Here is a 13632-nt window from a genome sequence, read left to right on the forward strand (position 1 = left end):
TCCAGGACAGCATCTGTTAGCTGAAATATGTCAATTGGTATACCATCTATTCCTGGGGCCTTATTTTTTGCTATTTCCTTCAAAGCAGCCTGAACTTTTTCTTTCGTCACCATAGGCTCTTGCTCATATGTTGTTTCATGAAATTCTTCTGTGTTTGCCAATTCTTTTCGATGCAGTGACTCAGTATATTCTTTCCATCTTCTTCTAATACTTCCTGGATCATTTAATATTCTCCTGAAAGCATCCTTGATTATAGGAACTCGAGGCTTGAATTTGTTCTTCAGTTCCTTGAGCTTAAGAAATGCTGAGAAGTCCAGGTCGTGGTATTAGGGATATTGTAGCTAATGTTAGATGGATCTTAGCTGAAAGCAGGGAATACCAGAGGAATGTTTACCTGTGTTTGATTATGCAAAGGCATTTGACTGTGTGGATCATAACAAACTGTGGCTGACTCTGAGAAAAATGGGGACCAGAACACTTGGTCATTCTAATGCGAAAACTATACTTGGACCAAGAGGCAGTCGTCAGAACACGGCATGGTTCAAAACTGGGAAGGGTGTATGCCAGGGATGTGTCCTGTCTCCATACCTTTTCAACCTGCATGCAGAACAGATTATCCGGGAGGCTGGGCTCTATGAGGAAAAGTATGGTGTCAGGATTGGTGGGAGATTCATCAACAATCTGCGTTATGCAGATGACACAACCCTGCTTGCTGAAACTGAGGAGGACCTGAAGCACTTGCTGCAGAGGGTTAAGGACTGCAGCCTCCAATATGGGTTGAGGCTCAATGTCAAGAAGACCAAGATTCTCACCACTAGGCCAACTGGCAGCATTATGATGGATGGTGAAGAGATTGAGATTGTTCACAGTTTTAGTTTGCTTGGCTCCACAGTCAGCACTCTTGGCACCAGTAGCCAGGAATTAAAAGACGTATTGCCATGGGAAAGTCTGCTATTAGGGACCTCTCCAAAGTACTGAAGAGCAATGTTGTCTCTCTGGACACTAAGGTGCATCGGATACAGGCCATGGTCTTTGCTATCACTTGTTATGCATCAGAGGTGGACAGTGACTAAGGAGGATAGAAGAACTGAGCTGTGGTGCTGGAAAAGAGTATTGAGAATACCATGGACTGCTAGGAAAACAAACAGATTTGTCCTGGAAAAGGTTAAACTGGGTGGTTCCCTGGAGGCAAGGATTCTGAGGCTCTGTCTAACATACTTTGGACATGTTGTAAGGAGAGACCGGTCCTTGGAAAGGGACATCATGCTTGGCAGGGTGGAGGGACAGCGCAGGATGGGAAGGCCCTCTATGAGGTGGATTGATTCAGTCAGTGACTGGGGTAATCGGGATGGGTGTGTTGGAAACAGTGTGATTGGACGGAGGAGAGTTTAGGGCTGTTGTACATAGGGTTGCTATGAGTCGCAAGCAACTCTACGGCAGGTAACAATAACAATATATTCTTGTTAGTGGCTGTGCTCATGCACAAACTTATCATTCTTGTATGCTTTTGTAGTCTAGTTTACATTGTTGCCATAGAGTATAGACGACCCATAAAGACCTATGAACAAAAGTCTTGAACACAAAACTTTCATGTTTGCTCCAAGTTCATAGTTTCTGGAGGTGAGCTTTTTTTTTTTTTCTTTAAAGTGGATGCCACTCCTGCTTCCAAGCTTGTTTTATTCAAAAGATAGACAAAAAGCAGGCTAAAGGGCCGCAGGCCCGAGGGTGGAAAAGCCTTTGAAAAAAATTAAAGTGGTTGTTGTTATGTGCGTCGAGTCGTTTGCGACTCATAGCGACCCTATGCACAACAGCCCTAAACCCTGCTCTATCCTGCGCCAACCGCACTGCCTCTGACACACCCATCCCAATTACCCCAGTCACCAAATCAATTCATAGAGGGTCTTCCCCTCCTGCGCTGTCCCTCCACCCTCCCAAGCATGATGTCCCTCTCCAAGGACCCGTCCCTCCTGGCAACATGCCCAAAGTATGTCAGACGAAGCCCCAGAATCCTTGCCTCCAAGGAGTAGCTTGGTTTAATCCTCTCCAAGATGAATCTGTTTTCCTGGCAGTCCATGGTACATTCCGTACTCTTCTCCAGCTTAGTAGCTGTCAAATCTCTGGATTACACTTGCTAGCAAAATGACCATACCTGTACAGCCAACAACCTACTGACCATCTCAGTCTGTGTCAACTCTAGGCACTTTACAAGCTATATTTTCTGGGGTTTTTTTCCAAGGACTTGATCCCATTCCAGTCTTCTCTATCATTAGTGAACCACTGGTTAAACAAAGTAGAAATGTGTCATAGTTTTCATTTTCCCACAATTATATTGGCAAAAAGAAAATGTGTTAAGTGAAAAATCATATCCCTTCATTCAATTCCTCACTGTTGGTCTACTTTACAGATGTCTCTTAAGCAAAAACTAAATTAGTCTCCCTCCAGGTTGCCAAGGGAGCTCCAGTAGCTTAGTGGTAGGGGAGTGTGCTTCCAAGGCTTATAGTTTCAATCCATTAGCTACTTTGTGGAAGATGGACAGACAATCATCTCCTATGTGCTTTACTGCCGCTGAAAACCTGCCGGAAGATCAGTGATGAGTTAGTTTCAAGTTGACAGTACAAAACAACCACTAGATTGCCATATTTCTTAAGTATTTTCTTCTAATTTATCCAACAAATGCCTCTCAAAATATCCCTTCAATTTGTAAAACTGGTCATGACATTCCTGAAGATCATATATTATATAAATGAAATATGCATTAATGTAAAAGAGTATTTCATTAAATTTGGCATTATAAAATATTCAAATTCAAAACTCATTGCCTGGCGAGCTCTGGTGGCCTAGTGGCAAGAAACTGCACTGCAATCCCAGAGGTACACGTTTCAAATCCACCAGATGCTCTGCTGGAGAAGGAGGGGCAATCTCCTCCTGTACCAGTCAGATCTGATTTGATGGTATACACTAATAATAAAATATAAAAAAAATCCAAAAAAACAAAAACTCATTGCCTTCCAGTTGGACCCTCTATTGGATTTCTGAAGCTATAAATAATCTTTGAAGCAAAGAGTGGAATCGAATCACTTGAGAAGACTATAGATGACTATGGCACCAGAGTGCCCTTATTAAATATTACAAGCAAAGAGATATGATAAAAATTATAAAATATACAAATATATAACACAATTTAAATGGTGATATTTGTACCTATGCATATATGTATACCTCCAAATTGTGTATCAGCTTGCCTAAACCATGATACTCATTAGCTAGGCAGTTTCAATGTAGTCATCTTCATGATGAGATTAACTGAAACATATTCCTATTACTGAAAAGGTGGTATAGAACAAATCCACTATCTAGGGCCATTCTGAAAAAGCTCTCTAGTTTTTCTGCTCCACTGGGAGTAGGCATCCGGCTCATCATCATCATCTTGTCTCTGGTTCTTTGAATATGAGACAGTAGTCTGCCATGTTTCCTGCTGACCATGGGATTTGTTGGCATCTGCTGCCATGAGTCAGTAACCTGCAATCTAACCTACTGATCCTGGATTCACAAACCTGTGCAGCTGATGAGCCAGCAGCCTACTGTATGCCATGTCAATCATGGGCTTGTCTACCCTGCAGTTACCTGAGTCAGAAGCTTCTAGGCTTACATATGATTCACAGACTAAGAACCTGCCAGTCTCTGCAACTTTGTAAAGCATTTCCTAAAATTAATACCTCATTACATAAAATCTCACTGCCAATAACAGATTGTGACTCATAGCAACCCCCTATAAAGTTTCTGAAACTATAAATCTCAAGAGAAACAAACAGTCTCATTTTCCTCCCATTCAGCAACTGGTGGATTTGAACATGATATTTCTCTTTACAGCCTAACATGATTCACTACTTCACTAGGGCAGCATGTGTGTGTATGTGCGCGCACACACACACACACACACACACACACACACACACACTTAAGTTTCACTGATTTTGCTTCTCTATTCAGCTTAAGATATATGTTGTTGATATTAGGTGCTGTGGAATAGGAATCGACACTTCAGTGGGTTTCTGGAGGCTAAAAATTGTATGGGAAATTGCCCATCTTTCTCTCACAGATAGGTGGGTTTGAACTGCCTGCCAGTGGGCTGCCAGTGCTGACTCCTTAGCTATTAGTTTCCTCAAAACATATATAGGTATCTGGTGGCGTTGCGGTGCCATCAAATCAGAAATGATCCACAGCTGACGCTCTAGCAGGTTTTCAGAGGCAGTAAATCAAACGAGAATTGACTGCTCATTTTGTTCTCTGCAGAGTAGCTGGCAGATTCAAATTGTGTGCCTTTCGTTTGACAGTACAATTAGTTACCTCTAAACCACCAGACACTTCCTAAACAACACACCTCCAGAAACTATATGAACTTTGATAATGTCTATAGTTGTAGAGGGGCTTCAGGCTTTTTGTTCATAACATCACTATGAGTCGTGCTCAACTCGAAGGTAATCAACAAGAGACAACTAGAAATAACAACCACCCTACTCTGATCAGGACTCCTAATAGACAGACCCTAAAAGCAGGGGAGGAAAAACATGAAACAGGCCTCAAATCCTTAAAAATTAAAATCTAGATTAAACTGGTGGAGACTAAAGTACTTCATTAAATTATCACCCTAAGATAATCAATAAGCTAACTTGTTATTTAGTTAAAAGGCTCATAAAATAAATGGAGCCAGTTCAATACTGGACACTTTAAAGAGAAATCATTTATATAAGACCATATGGTCAACAATTATATAGTGGGCTCTGTAAGGAGTTGAACTGCTAACCCAAAGGTATAGCTGGGTATTTCAAATCTACCAGCAACTTGAAGGAAAAAAGATGAGCAATCTCATTCTGTGTAATTTATAACCTCCAGAAACCCACTGAAGAGTCGGCTTTGAGTCAGTTTTGACTCAACAGGAATTAGTTATTAAGATTCAAATTGTATACAATTTCTCTATAGCAATGATCAAAAAGAGACAAAGAAACTACATTACTGGAAACACACAACAGAGTTAAAGAAAATATTGACATACTGAGGAAAAAATGTAACTGATGTCACTGAAAACTATGAAGTGTCAAAAAAAAGCCCTAATTACCATAAAGTCCATTCCAACTCACAGGAACCCTGCGTCAAGTTCTTGAGCCTGTAAATCTCTACAGGCTATTTATTATAAACCCATCTTTCTCTTATAGATTGTTTGTGTGATAAGACTGTAGCAGTGTTGTATTTGAAACTCAAGAAGGGAACTGCTTTCCAAAACAGTAAATTACGCAGGTCCAAAAACTCACTCCGAAGCCCATTCAGGTTCTTCAGGATCCCAAAGATTAACACATGTTCAAATTAGTTAGATAATAAAGTAGCACACATGCGGCACCACTGGCATCACAGGACAGTTTCCTATAAACTTGACTTCTGACACTCAGCTTCATTCTGTTACAGATTATCATTCTCGTCCAGGAGAGTAGTTTTCTGGGCAACATCTTTATCATACTTTAATTGTGCTGCTAAAGCTGGGTCGATGACAACTTCCAGTGGGGCAAGAGCAGGCATAACAACAAACTCCAAGTTAGGGTCTCTGATTAGTTTTCTAGCAAGACAAAGGAAAGGCTTTTCAAAGTTGTAGTTACTTATGGCAGAAATATCATAGTACTGAAGATTCTTCTTTTGGTGGAAAATGATAAATTTTACCTTTTCTGTCCTTAACGTCCACTTTGTTGCAAACACCACAATGGGGATGTTTCACATTCTTGAACTAGATCCCTATGACAATTAGGCATATTCTTTTAGGTAACTCTCAATGTTACATCAATCACCGCAATATCACAGTGGGCTTGGATATAAGAGCCACCCCTCAGTCCCCCAAATTTCTCCTCGCCAGCTGTATCCCACATGTTGAATTTAATTGGTCTTTTTGCTGTGGAACACAAGGGAATGGACTCCCACACCCAAGGTGGCTACATGCTTCTCAAATTCACCAATCCGATGACGGTTCACAAACATTTTTCCAGTACTACCATAGCTCACCAACATGTGTTTGAACTGGGTGGGGTTCACCTTGGACGGCAATCGTGATGGTTCTTCCAGAAGAGTCTCTTAGCCCCCAAGACCAATGTTTTGGTTAGCCATCCAACAAACACTTTATTAATCCGCCAAGGTTCCTTGAACAATACGTGTGTGTGTATGTATGCACCATAGAGTCAAAACCAACTCACAGCTGACTCTCTAGTGGGCTTTTAGCAGCAGTAAACTATGCAGAGGGAGACTGTTCATCTTTCTACCATGGAGCAGCTGGTGGATTAGAACTGAGTACTTTTGGGTTGGCAGTGCAAATTCTTACCACTAAGCCAACAGAATTCCCTGAACAATGGGTAGTAACTACTAAGTAGAAATTTAATTTGTAGTGTAAATCTTCACAGAAAACACATTATTTTCAAACGTATACATATACTATGCTTTAATAATGAAAATTTCTTTCAGTTAAGTTGGTGCTGAGTCTTTGTTTTTGTTGTATGGAGATATTTTGGCTCATACTTCAAAAACTGCATAGTATATGATGTTAAATTTCAAACTATAACACATTTATTTCACAAATAGATAGCTACAGTTTGCTCTGGTGGCCTAGTGGGAAAGGAGTTATACTGTTGACCCAAAGGCAGGATGTGAGAATCGACCAGCTGGCCAAGAGAGACAGAGGGGTAATTTCCTCCAGTATGAAAAACCTACAGAAGGGTCAGCTATGAGTCAGCTCCAATTCAACAGCAATGGGTGGTGGTGTTTCCCTTTCATGATACCAGAATGTAAAGAATATCAAAGTAAGCTAGTACAAAGTATATTTTGAAACTAAATTCTTTCAAACCAGTATAGAATAGCTGTTATACACATTTCTCTCACAGTTGAACAATATTTCAGTGATCTAAAATAGGAAAGGGACAATAAAAAAAATTAACGAGGGTGAGTTTCTAACAACAGACTCAATGGAATTTCAGTGGCTTGAAGAAAGCTGTCTAATTATGCCACAGGGAGCTCAGCTGGCATAGTCTGTTGCACTAATCCAAAACTTCACCTCTCTCACAATTCAAAGCCACCAGCAGCTCTGAATGAGAAAGATGCGCAAATTCCTCCCACTGGACCCAATGGAGGGTCAACTATGAGTTGAATGACAGTAATGAGAGAGAATTATGCCAAGGCTTCAAATTTCATACGTAAAATTTTAACAAACAGAATGTTGAAATATAAATTAGAAAATCCAGGCTTCCAATATACACTACATACACACTAAATATCAGCAACTCCTTTATAATTTATATTCAACTTCCAAAAAATGACTAAACGTGGTTAAGAAAGAACATTTTTCATTGTTACTATCTAATCTTTAATTTTTTAAAAAATATTGTAACACTCTCTCACATATATAAGGGGCCCTCATAGTACATTACGTACTGTACTGCTAACCAGAAGGTCTGGAGTTCAAACTCACCAGCGGCTCCAAAGAATAGAGATGGACAGCCTTCTCTCATACAGATTTATGCCCTGGACAACAGCTAGCAAGTCACCAAGAACGGACTCAAAGTAGGTTTGGTTTCCTCATGTAAATTTGTTGTTGTTAAATGCCATTGAGTCACTAGTGACTCATAGTGGCCCCATGTACAACAGCACAGCTCTGAACCCTGCCCTTTCCTGTGCCAACTTTATTTTCAATGACACACCTAATCCCATTATCCTAGTCACTGAGTCCACAGCCTTCCAAGTAAGATGTCCCTCTCCAAGGACCAGTTACTTCTTGCAACAAGTATGTTCAGAATCCATGCCTCCAAGGAGCAGCCTGGTTTCACCCTCTCTAGAATTAACCTGTTTGTTCTCCTAGTGGTCCATTATATATTCAGTACTCTTCTCCAGCACCCAGCACAAAGTCATTATTTTCTTTCTACCATCCTTAGTTGTTGTCTATAATGTCAGAAAAAACCTGATTAATATTAGGGAAAAGAAGTTGCAGTGTCAACCCAGAGGCACCAAGTTCAAATCCACCAGGTGCTCCACTGAAGCAAGGAGGGCAATCTCCTTCCGTGTGATTTACTGCCTTTGAAAATCTGCAGAAGGGTCAACTATGAGTTGGTTTCAACTTGACGGCACACAATAGTAATATCCACAAAAGGAAAATTATCACATTAAAATGCATTATTTTATTATTAGATGTTCAAGAACAGGTACTAAGTACAATTCTTATCATCAACAGGCACACTCAGGCTATCATAAAAGTGTGATTCAGTAACAAGGACAAAGAATGAAAGTCATAATGCTAAAATGTCATTTTCTTAATAATGCTTACTTTACTAGTCTCCACCAATGTGAGGAAAGCTAAAGATCTTATCACTTATGAAGTCTGTACCTTAAGTATCACTTTTATTAAGTTTGATTTAAAAGACATTTATATGAAAATGTCCCAGAGATACGCGGTTCAAATCCACCAGATGCTCTGCTGGAGAAGGAGGGGGCAATCTCCTCCTGTACCAGTCAGAGCTGATTTGATGGTACACATAAAAATAATACAATTTTTAAAAAAAATGTATGGAGACTCCATTAGGTGTTTTGTTTTGTTTTTGTTGTTATCTTAAGTGTTCACTGCACACACTTGAAGTTTTTCATTTTACTACATTTCCAAACTTACTATGCAACGATGCAAGGAATATCAAGTCAAACGTATAGTCTAATTTGTCAGTAAGTATTATTAAAAAACGGACAATACACAGCATTTACTTCTAAAGGGTCAAATTTCTAAAATCTCTTTTTAACATTTAAGTTTAAAGTCTGTCCTGATAGCAAACCAAATACTGTTTTCAGGCCAGGCTGGCTTATCTGAAAAAGCGTTGGTTAGGTTTCATCTAAACTGTACTTTTACCGTGCATGCAACGCAATTTTTTAAATGACACACATATACTCAGGTAAAAATAACAATCTTTCTTATTTTAAAGAGCAACAATGCTCTCTTGGATCCCACGCCTCCCCGTATCCGTGCAAGTTCACCGCTAGAGCCTCACTCAACCCAGACGCCCCTTGAATGACTCACTTCTGTTCCAAAGTTGCTCTCTGTCCCCCGTGGTTTCTCCCCTGGTCCCGTACCTCCCTCGGCGCGGAAGCTAGCCCAGCCCCGAGAAGCCGGATGCCCGCGCCCCAGCCCCGCGGAGCGCGCGGCCGACGCATGAACTCGACGCGCCACCGCCTACCGCCGGCCGGCCGGGCCCTCCGCTCGAGCGCTCGTTCTGTCCCCCGAGCCCCCGAGCCCCCGAGCCTCCACCCCAGGGCTTTGCTCTGCTGGTGACCGTATCCGAGAACGCGAACTTGGCTTTCTCCCACACTGTCAGCACCCGGCCGCGTACAGAGGACCGGAAGAGCAAAGCAAGGTCGTACACGGAAAAGTGGCAGCCTAGGTTAGAAACCGACCTGTGGAGACCGCCATCTTCTCCTGCAGCCCGACGCAGCCGCCCGCCCTCACGTTTACGTCACTTGCGTCAGTTCCGGAGCGCGCCTCCCGCCCCTTCCCGAGGTTCCAGCCTTTGGAGCTGCAACGTGAGGCGGTCGCTCACACCTTGTGTGGCTTGAAGTGGAAATCCTCGAGACCTCTGGGCTGGGCCGGGGTGCACGGGTAGGTGGGAGGCGGGGATAGCAAAGAGGAGGGGCTGAGAATGAAGGGGTCCGGCAGGAGCTCCAGGAAAGGGACGGTCAAGAGACCGAAGAAAGGCCTGGACTGGGGGACAAAGGTGGAAGAGCCCCATCCCAGGAGTGGCGAGGAAGCCTCTCAGGCCGGGAGGGCCCGAGTACCCGGGGAGGGCGGGCATTGGGGAATAGAGTTCTGGAACGGACCTAGAGCAGGGCCTTCCTGGTCGGGATAGGGTAGACCCCTGGAAGGACAGGAGCCCTGGAGACGGGCCAGTAGCTGGGAGACGTTTCACTGGACCTGGTGGTGTAGCTGGTTAGATGTGGGGCTGCTAACCGAAAGGTCCGTGGTCCCAACCCACCAGCTCTGCAGGACAAAGGGGCAATCTTGTGAAAATGTGCACAGCCTCGAAGTGTCTTTGATTGGGACTCGGCTATAATTTATTTAAAATAAGAGCATTCCTGAAGATAGTTGGAAGGTAAATTATAAAAATCAAGTTGAAAACATAGAAAAAGCTTTTTCTTCTCTTTTTATAATTGTGGTTTCAGTAAAAGTTCACAGAGCAAGTTAGCTTGCTACTTGCTCCTCAACAATTGATGCATTGTTAATTTCCTAACAATTGGAATTTCCTCAAATAAAATTTAGAGGATAAATTTTTTTTACACATTGCCGCCCACTTTTAAATTGACAGCCGTGCTTAGAAATACATTTTGCTGTCATTTGCGGCAACGTGTTAATTAAGGCCTTTTTTTTTTTTTAAATGCCTTTTAAAAAGACATATCTCTTTTCACTCTGGCAGCACAGTAGAGAAGGTGTGTGGGTTTTTAATGTATATTTAACAATTGCTGTCTAGTTGCAACCAACTCCTACATAACCAACCAGCAATATTTGAAAGGCTGTAAATCATACAGGAGGGCATTAGCCTATTTCTCCCATGGAGCAACTGACTGGTTCAAACCCCTTGCCTATTAGTTGTCAGTTCCTTAACTACTAAACCACCAGAGCTCCATATTACGTATTGTTAGATCCAGGACTTAAAACAACTCTGTGAACAATATATCCGAACCTTAACCTCTTCTTTTATGCTAAAAGCCAGTGTGGCAGCCACAGTGTCAGTCCATCCCACTGAAAGTCTGTCTTTCCCAGTTGACATCTCTCACCAAGGACCGGGTTCCTCCTGAAAATATGCCCAAAGTAACATATATAACAAGTACTAGGAGCTGTGGTGGAATAGGCCATATAAGTCAAACTGCTAACTTTAATGTGGCTGATTCATGTCCACCAGCAACTCCACAGAAGAAAGACCATCTCCTTCCATGTGATTTACAACCTCAAAAACTTCCTGTTGAGTCAGCTCATAGTTGCCTTTGACCACAGTGTTTTGGCTTTTTGGGGTGTGGGTATTTTTTAAGCATGTATTAAAGTATACTGGAGCCACATAGCTGTTTCACAAAAGATTAAGTTTTTATTTGGTGCTATTATCACTATTTGAAACTAAACCTCAAAGAACTCAAATGAATGCAAATACAGTCCTACTTGTATTGACACTATATAGCGTTCTTGCCATATTTGTTTTCTTCTGTATAGTAAGCAGCCTCTAAGATGACCCTAGGCAGACATTATGTCCTTGTTTTGTGTGAAGCCCTGATGGGATAATGTTGGGCCACTAACTTAAAAGTTAGCAGTTCAGAGTCACTAGCTGTTACATAGGAGAAAGAAAAGGCTTTCTCTTCCTGCTAAGATTTATAACTTCAGACACCCAGTGGAGGATTACCATGCTTTTGATTTTCCCTGCCCTTAAATTAACTTCTAATGATTAGAAAAAGGCTAGGATGACCCTTCTGACATGTTCTCCAATTCCGTCTTAGAGAAACTAGTTGTCGTGTGCCAAAATAGACAGCTCTTTTAAAACATCTGGTAATGAACTGAACAGGCTCAGTTCGTTGCCCTTGGAAGAACTGAATCCTGACTGTGAAGGATTGCATAACAATGAGTTTTTCTTTTCAAGAAGAGTGTATTGGGGGGTGGGGAAGAGGTTGGCAGGGAGAAAAGTGCAACAGTGAATGACTGGAAACCCTAAGTCTCTGTAAACTTCCATTAAAATTAATAAATTTTTTTTTTTTAAGTTTTGAAATAGAGCTGCCCAGTCTAAGCTTTAGATAAGACCCTCAATGCCACCTTCTGTGAGACATTGAGGTTAAGAAGTATGCTGAAAATGTACTCCATTTTTATGTGCTGTTAAATACACAGGATTATACACGTGTTTTGAGTTTACAAATTTTGACCATGAATGTCCAAACCATTTATGCCTGGCTCTTAGTGATTTTTTTACATGGTGAGCTCTACTGACATGTATTAGAGAGCTCTGGAGGCAAGAAACTGCACTGCAGTCCTGTAGGTACATGTTTTGAATCACTAGCTGCTCTGCAGGAGGAGGGTGGCCACTCTCCTTCCATGTGATTAACTGCCTCTGAAAACCCGTGGAAGTTCAGCTCTGACTCGACAGTACACAACACTGACATGTTTACCAGTTTGTCCAAAAAAAAAAAGGTACTGCTGGCAAGTCCACTCCAACTCATAGTGACCCTCCATTGGGTTTTTAAGGCTGTAAATTTTAACACTGCAAGAGGAAATAGTCTCCATCTGAGAAGCTGCCGGATTTGAGCCAAAACCATTTGGTTAGCGTACCACCCTTTGCACTGTATTACCAGAGCTCCATATCAGACTGGTAATGGCAACTTTAAATATGTCACACACCAACACAACTAATAGGATAACCAAGATAAAGGTTTTCTCAGGAAATGTCTTAATGACAAAGTACACAAATGTTCTCAAATTTTGTGATCTGATAGTGCAATGCCAGTTGTTAGGTGCCCGTCAAGTTGTAGGTGACTCATGGAGACCCTGGAAATGAAGGACCTGAGCACTGTTCACAGTTTCCGGGGGCAAGCCATTTCTGAAGTGGATATCACTCCTGCTTCCAAGCTTATTTTAATCAGGAAACTCCCCAAACACTTTACACCATGGATAACCATTATCACATTTGGCAGGTCAGTGTCACAGTGTTTAGCATCATAGCAACTATGAGTTACCTCTGTACAGCAATTGGTAATCCTGCTTTAATTTCTTTGAAGTATTTATTTAAATGTAATTTTGTGTAACTTGAAAATTAAAGTGCTCAAATTTGGCTTTTTGCTCAATGAAACAGAAAGCAAAAGGCAGCCTCTATGACAACCAGGAAAAAGATGAAAATTTATGCCTAAGAAAGAAATTGGGAACCTTTTCCTAGCTAGGGAAATGGGGAAAGAGATGACAATCAAATATTTAAGTAGACAAGCTGAGAATCAATTCAGTATGGGGATGAAATTGTTAGGTGCTGTCAAATAGAGTACGACCCATGGAGGACCCTTAAATATCACTGCAACAGTCAACTGTGTCGATCCACGTGGTCGAGGGTCTTCCTCTCCTCGGCATTCCCAGGCACCATGTCCCTCCAAGGAATAATACCTAGCAACATGCCTGAAGTATGTGAGGCAAAGCTTTGTCATCTTTGCCTCCAAAGAGCTTTCTGGCTGATTGAGGATACTAGATAAAAGCAGTTAAAGAATAGCTTTGGAGGCACAGTGGTGATAGTGGTATATCAGGATCAAACAGAATGTAGCTTGAAGGGCACAAGAACCTAGAAGCATGGCACTAGGATTCCCCCGAATTTAAACACCACTGTTCACTCAGCTTGTTACTGCTCACTGCACATTGAGGAAAGAAAGTAGGTCTACAGCCAGAGACTCCCGTACAACTACTTATTAGATTTTTTTTTATCTTAATCTCTTTTAAACTTGATTTCATCCCCAGTTAACCAGACATAAGCTTAGGGATCTGTTAAAGTATCTGACATATTAATGTTCCAAATAAATAGTAGGAATCCTAAGCCAGTGCCCACTATCCATGATGGCAACTTT

At 41.6% G+C, this 13632-nt stretch overlaps 1 protein-coding gene across 1 annotated transcript in view; it reads right to left on the minus strand.

The window, feature by feature from the left end:
* The window catches only part of LOC102854271 (ubiquitin-conjugating enzyme E2 variant 2-like), a 61538-nt gene extending 52032 nt beyond the window's left edge, over positions 1–9506 (minus strand). Inside the window, exon 1 of the mRNA XM_006901959.1 lies at positions 9460–9506. Coding sequence (XP_006902021.1) covers positions 9460–9475 — 16 coding nt within the window. The 5' untranslated portion in view covers positions 9476–9506. The remainder of the gene's footprint in view (positions 1–9459) is intronic.
* Positions 9507–13632: the final 4126 nt, after the last annotated feature.

The sequence above is a fragment of the Elephantulus edwardii genome, unplaced genomic scaffold, assembly GCF_000299155.1.
Source record: "Elephantulus edwardii isolate Elephantulus edwardi_28Jun2011 unplaced genomic scaffold, EleEdw1.0 scaffold00353, whole genome shotgun sequence".
Taxonomy (NCBI): Eukaryota; Metazoa; Chordata; class Mammalia; order Macroscelidea; family Macroscelididae; genus Elephantulus; species Elephantulus edwardii.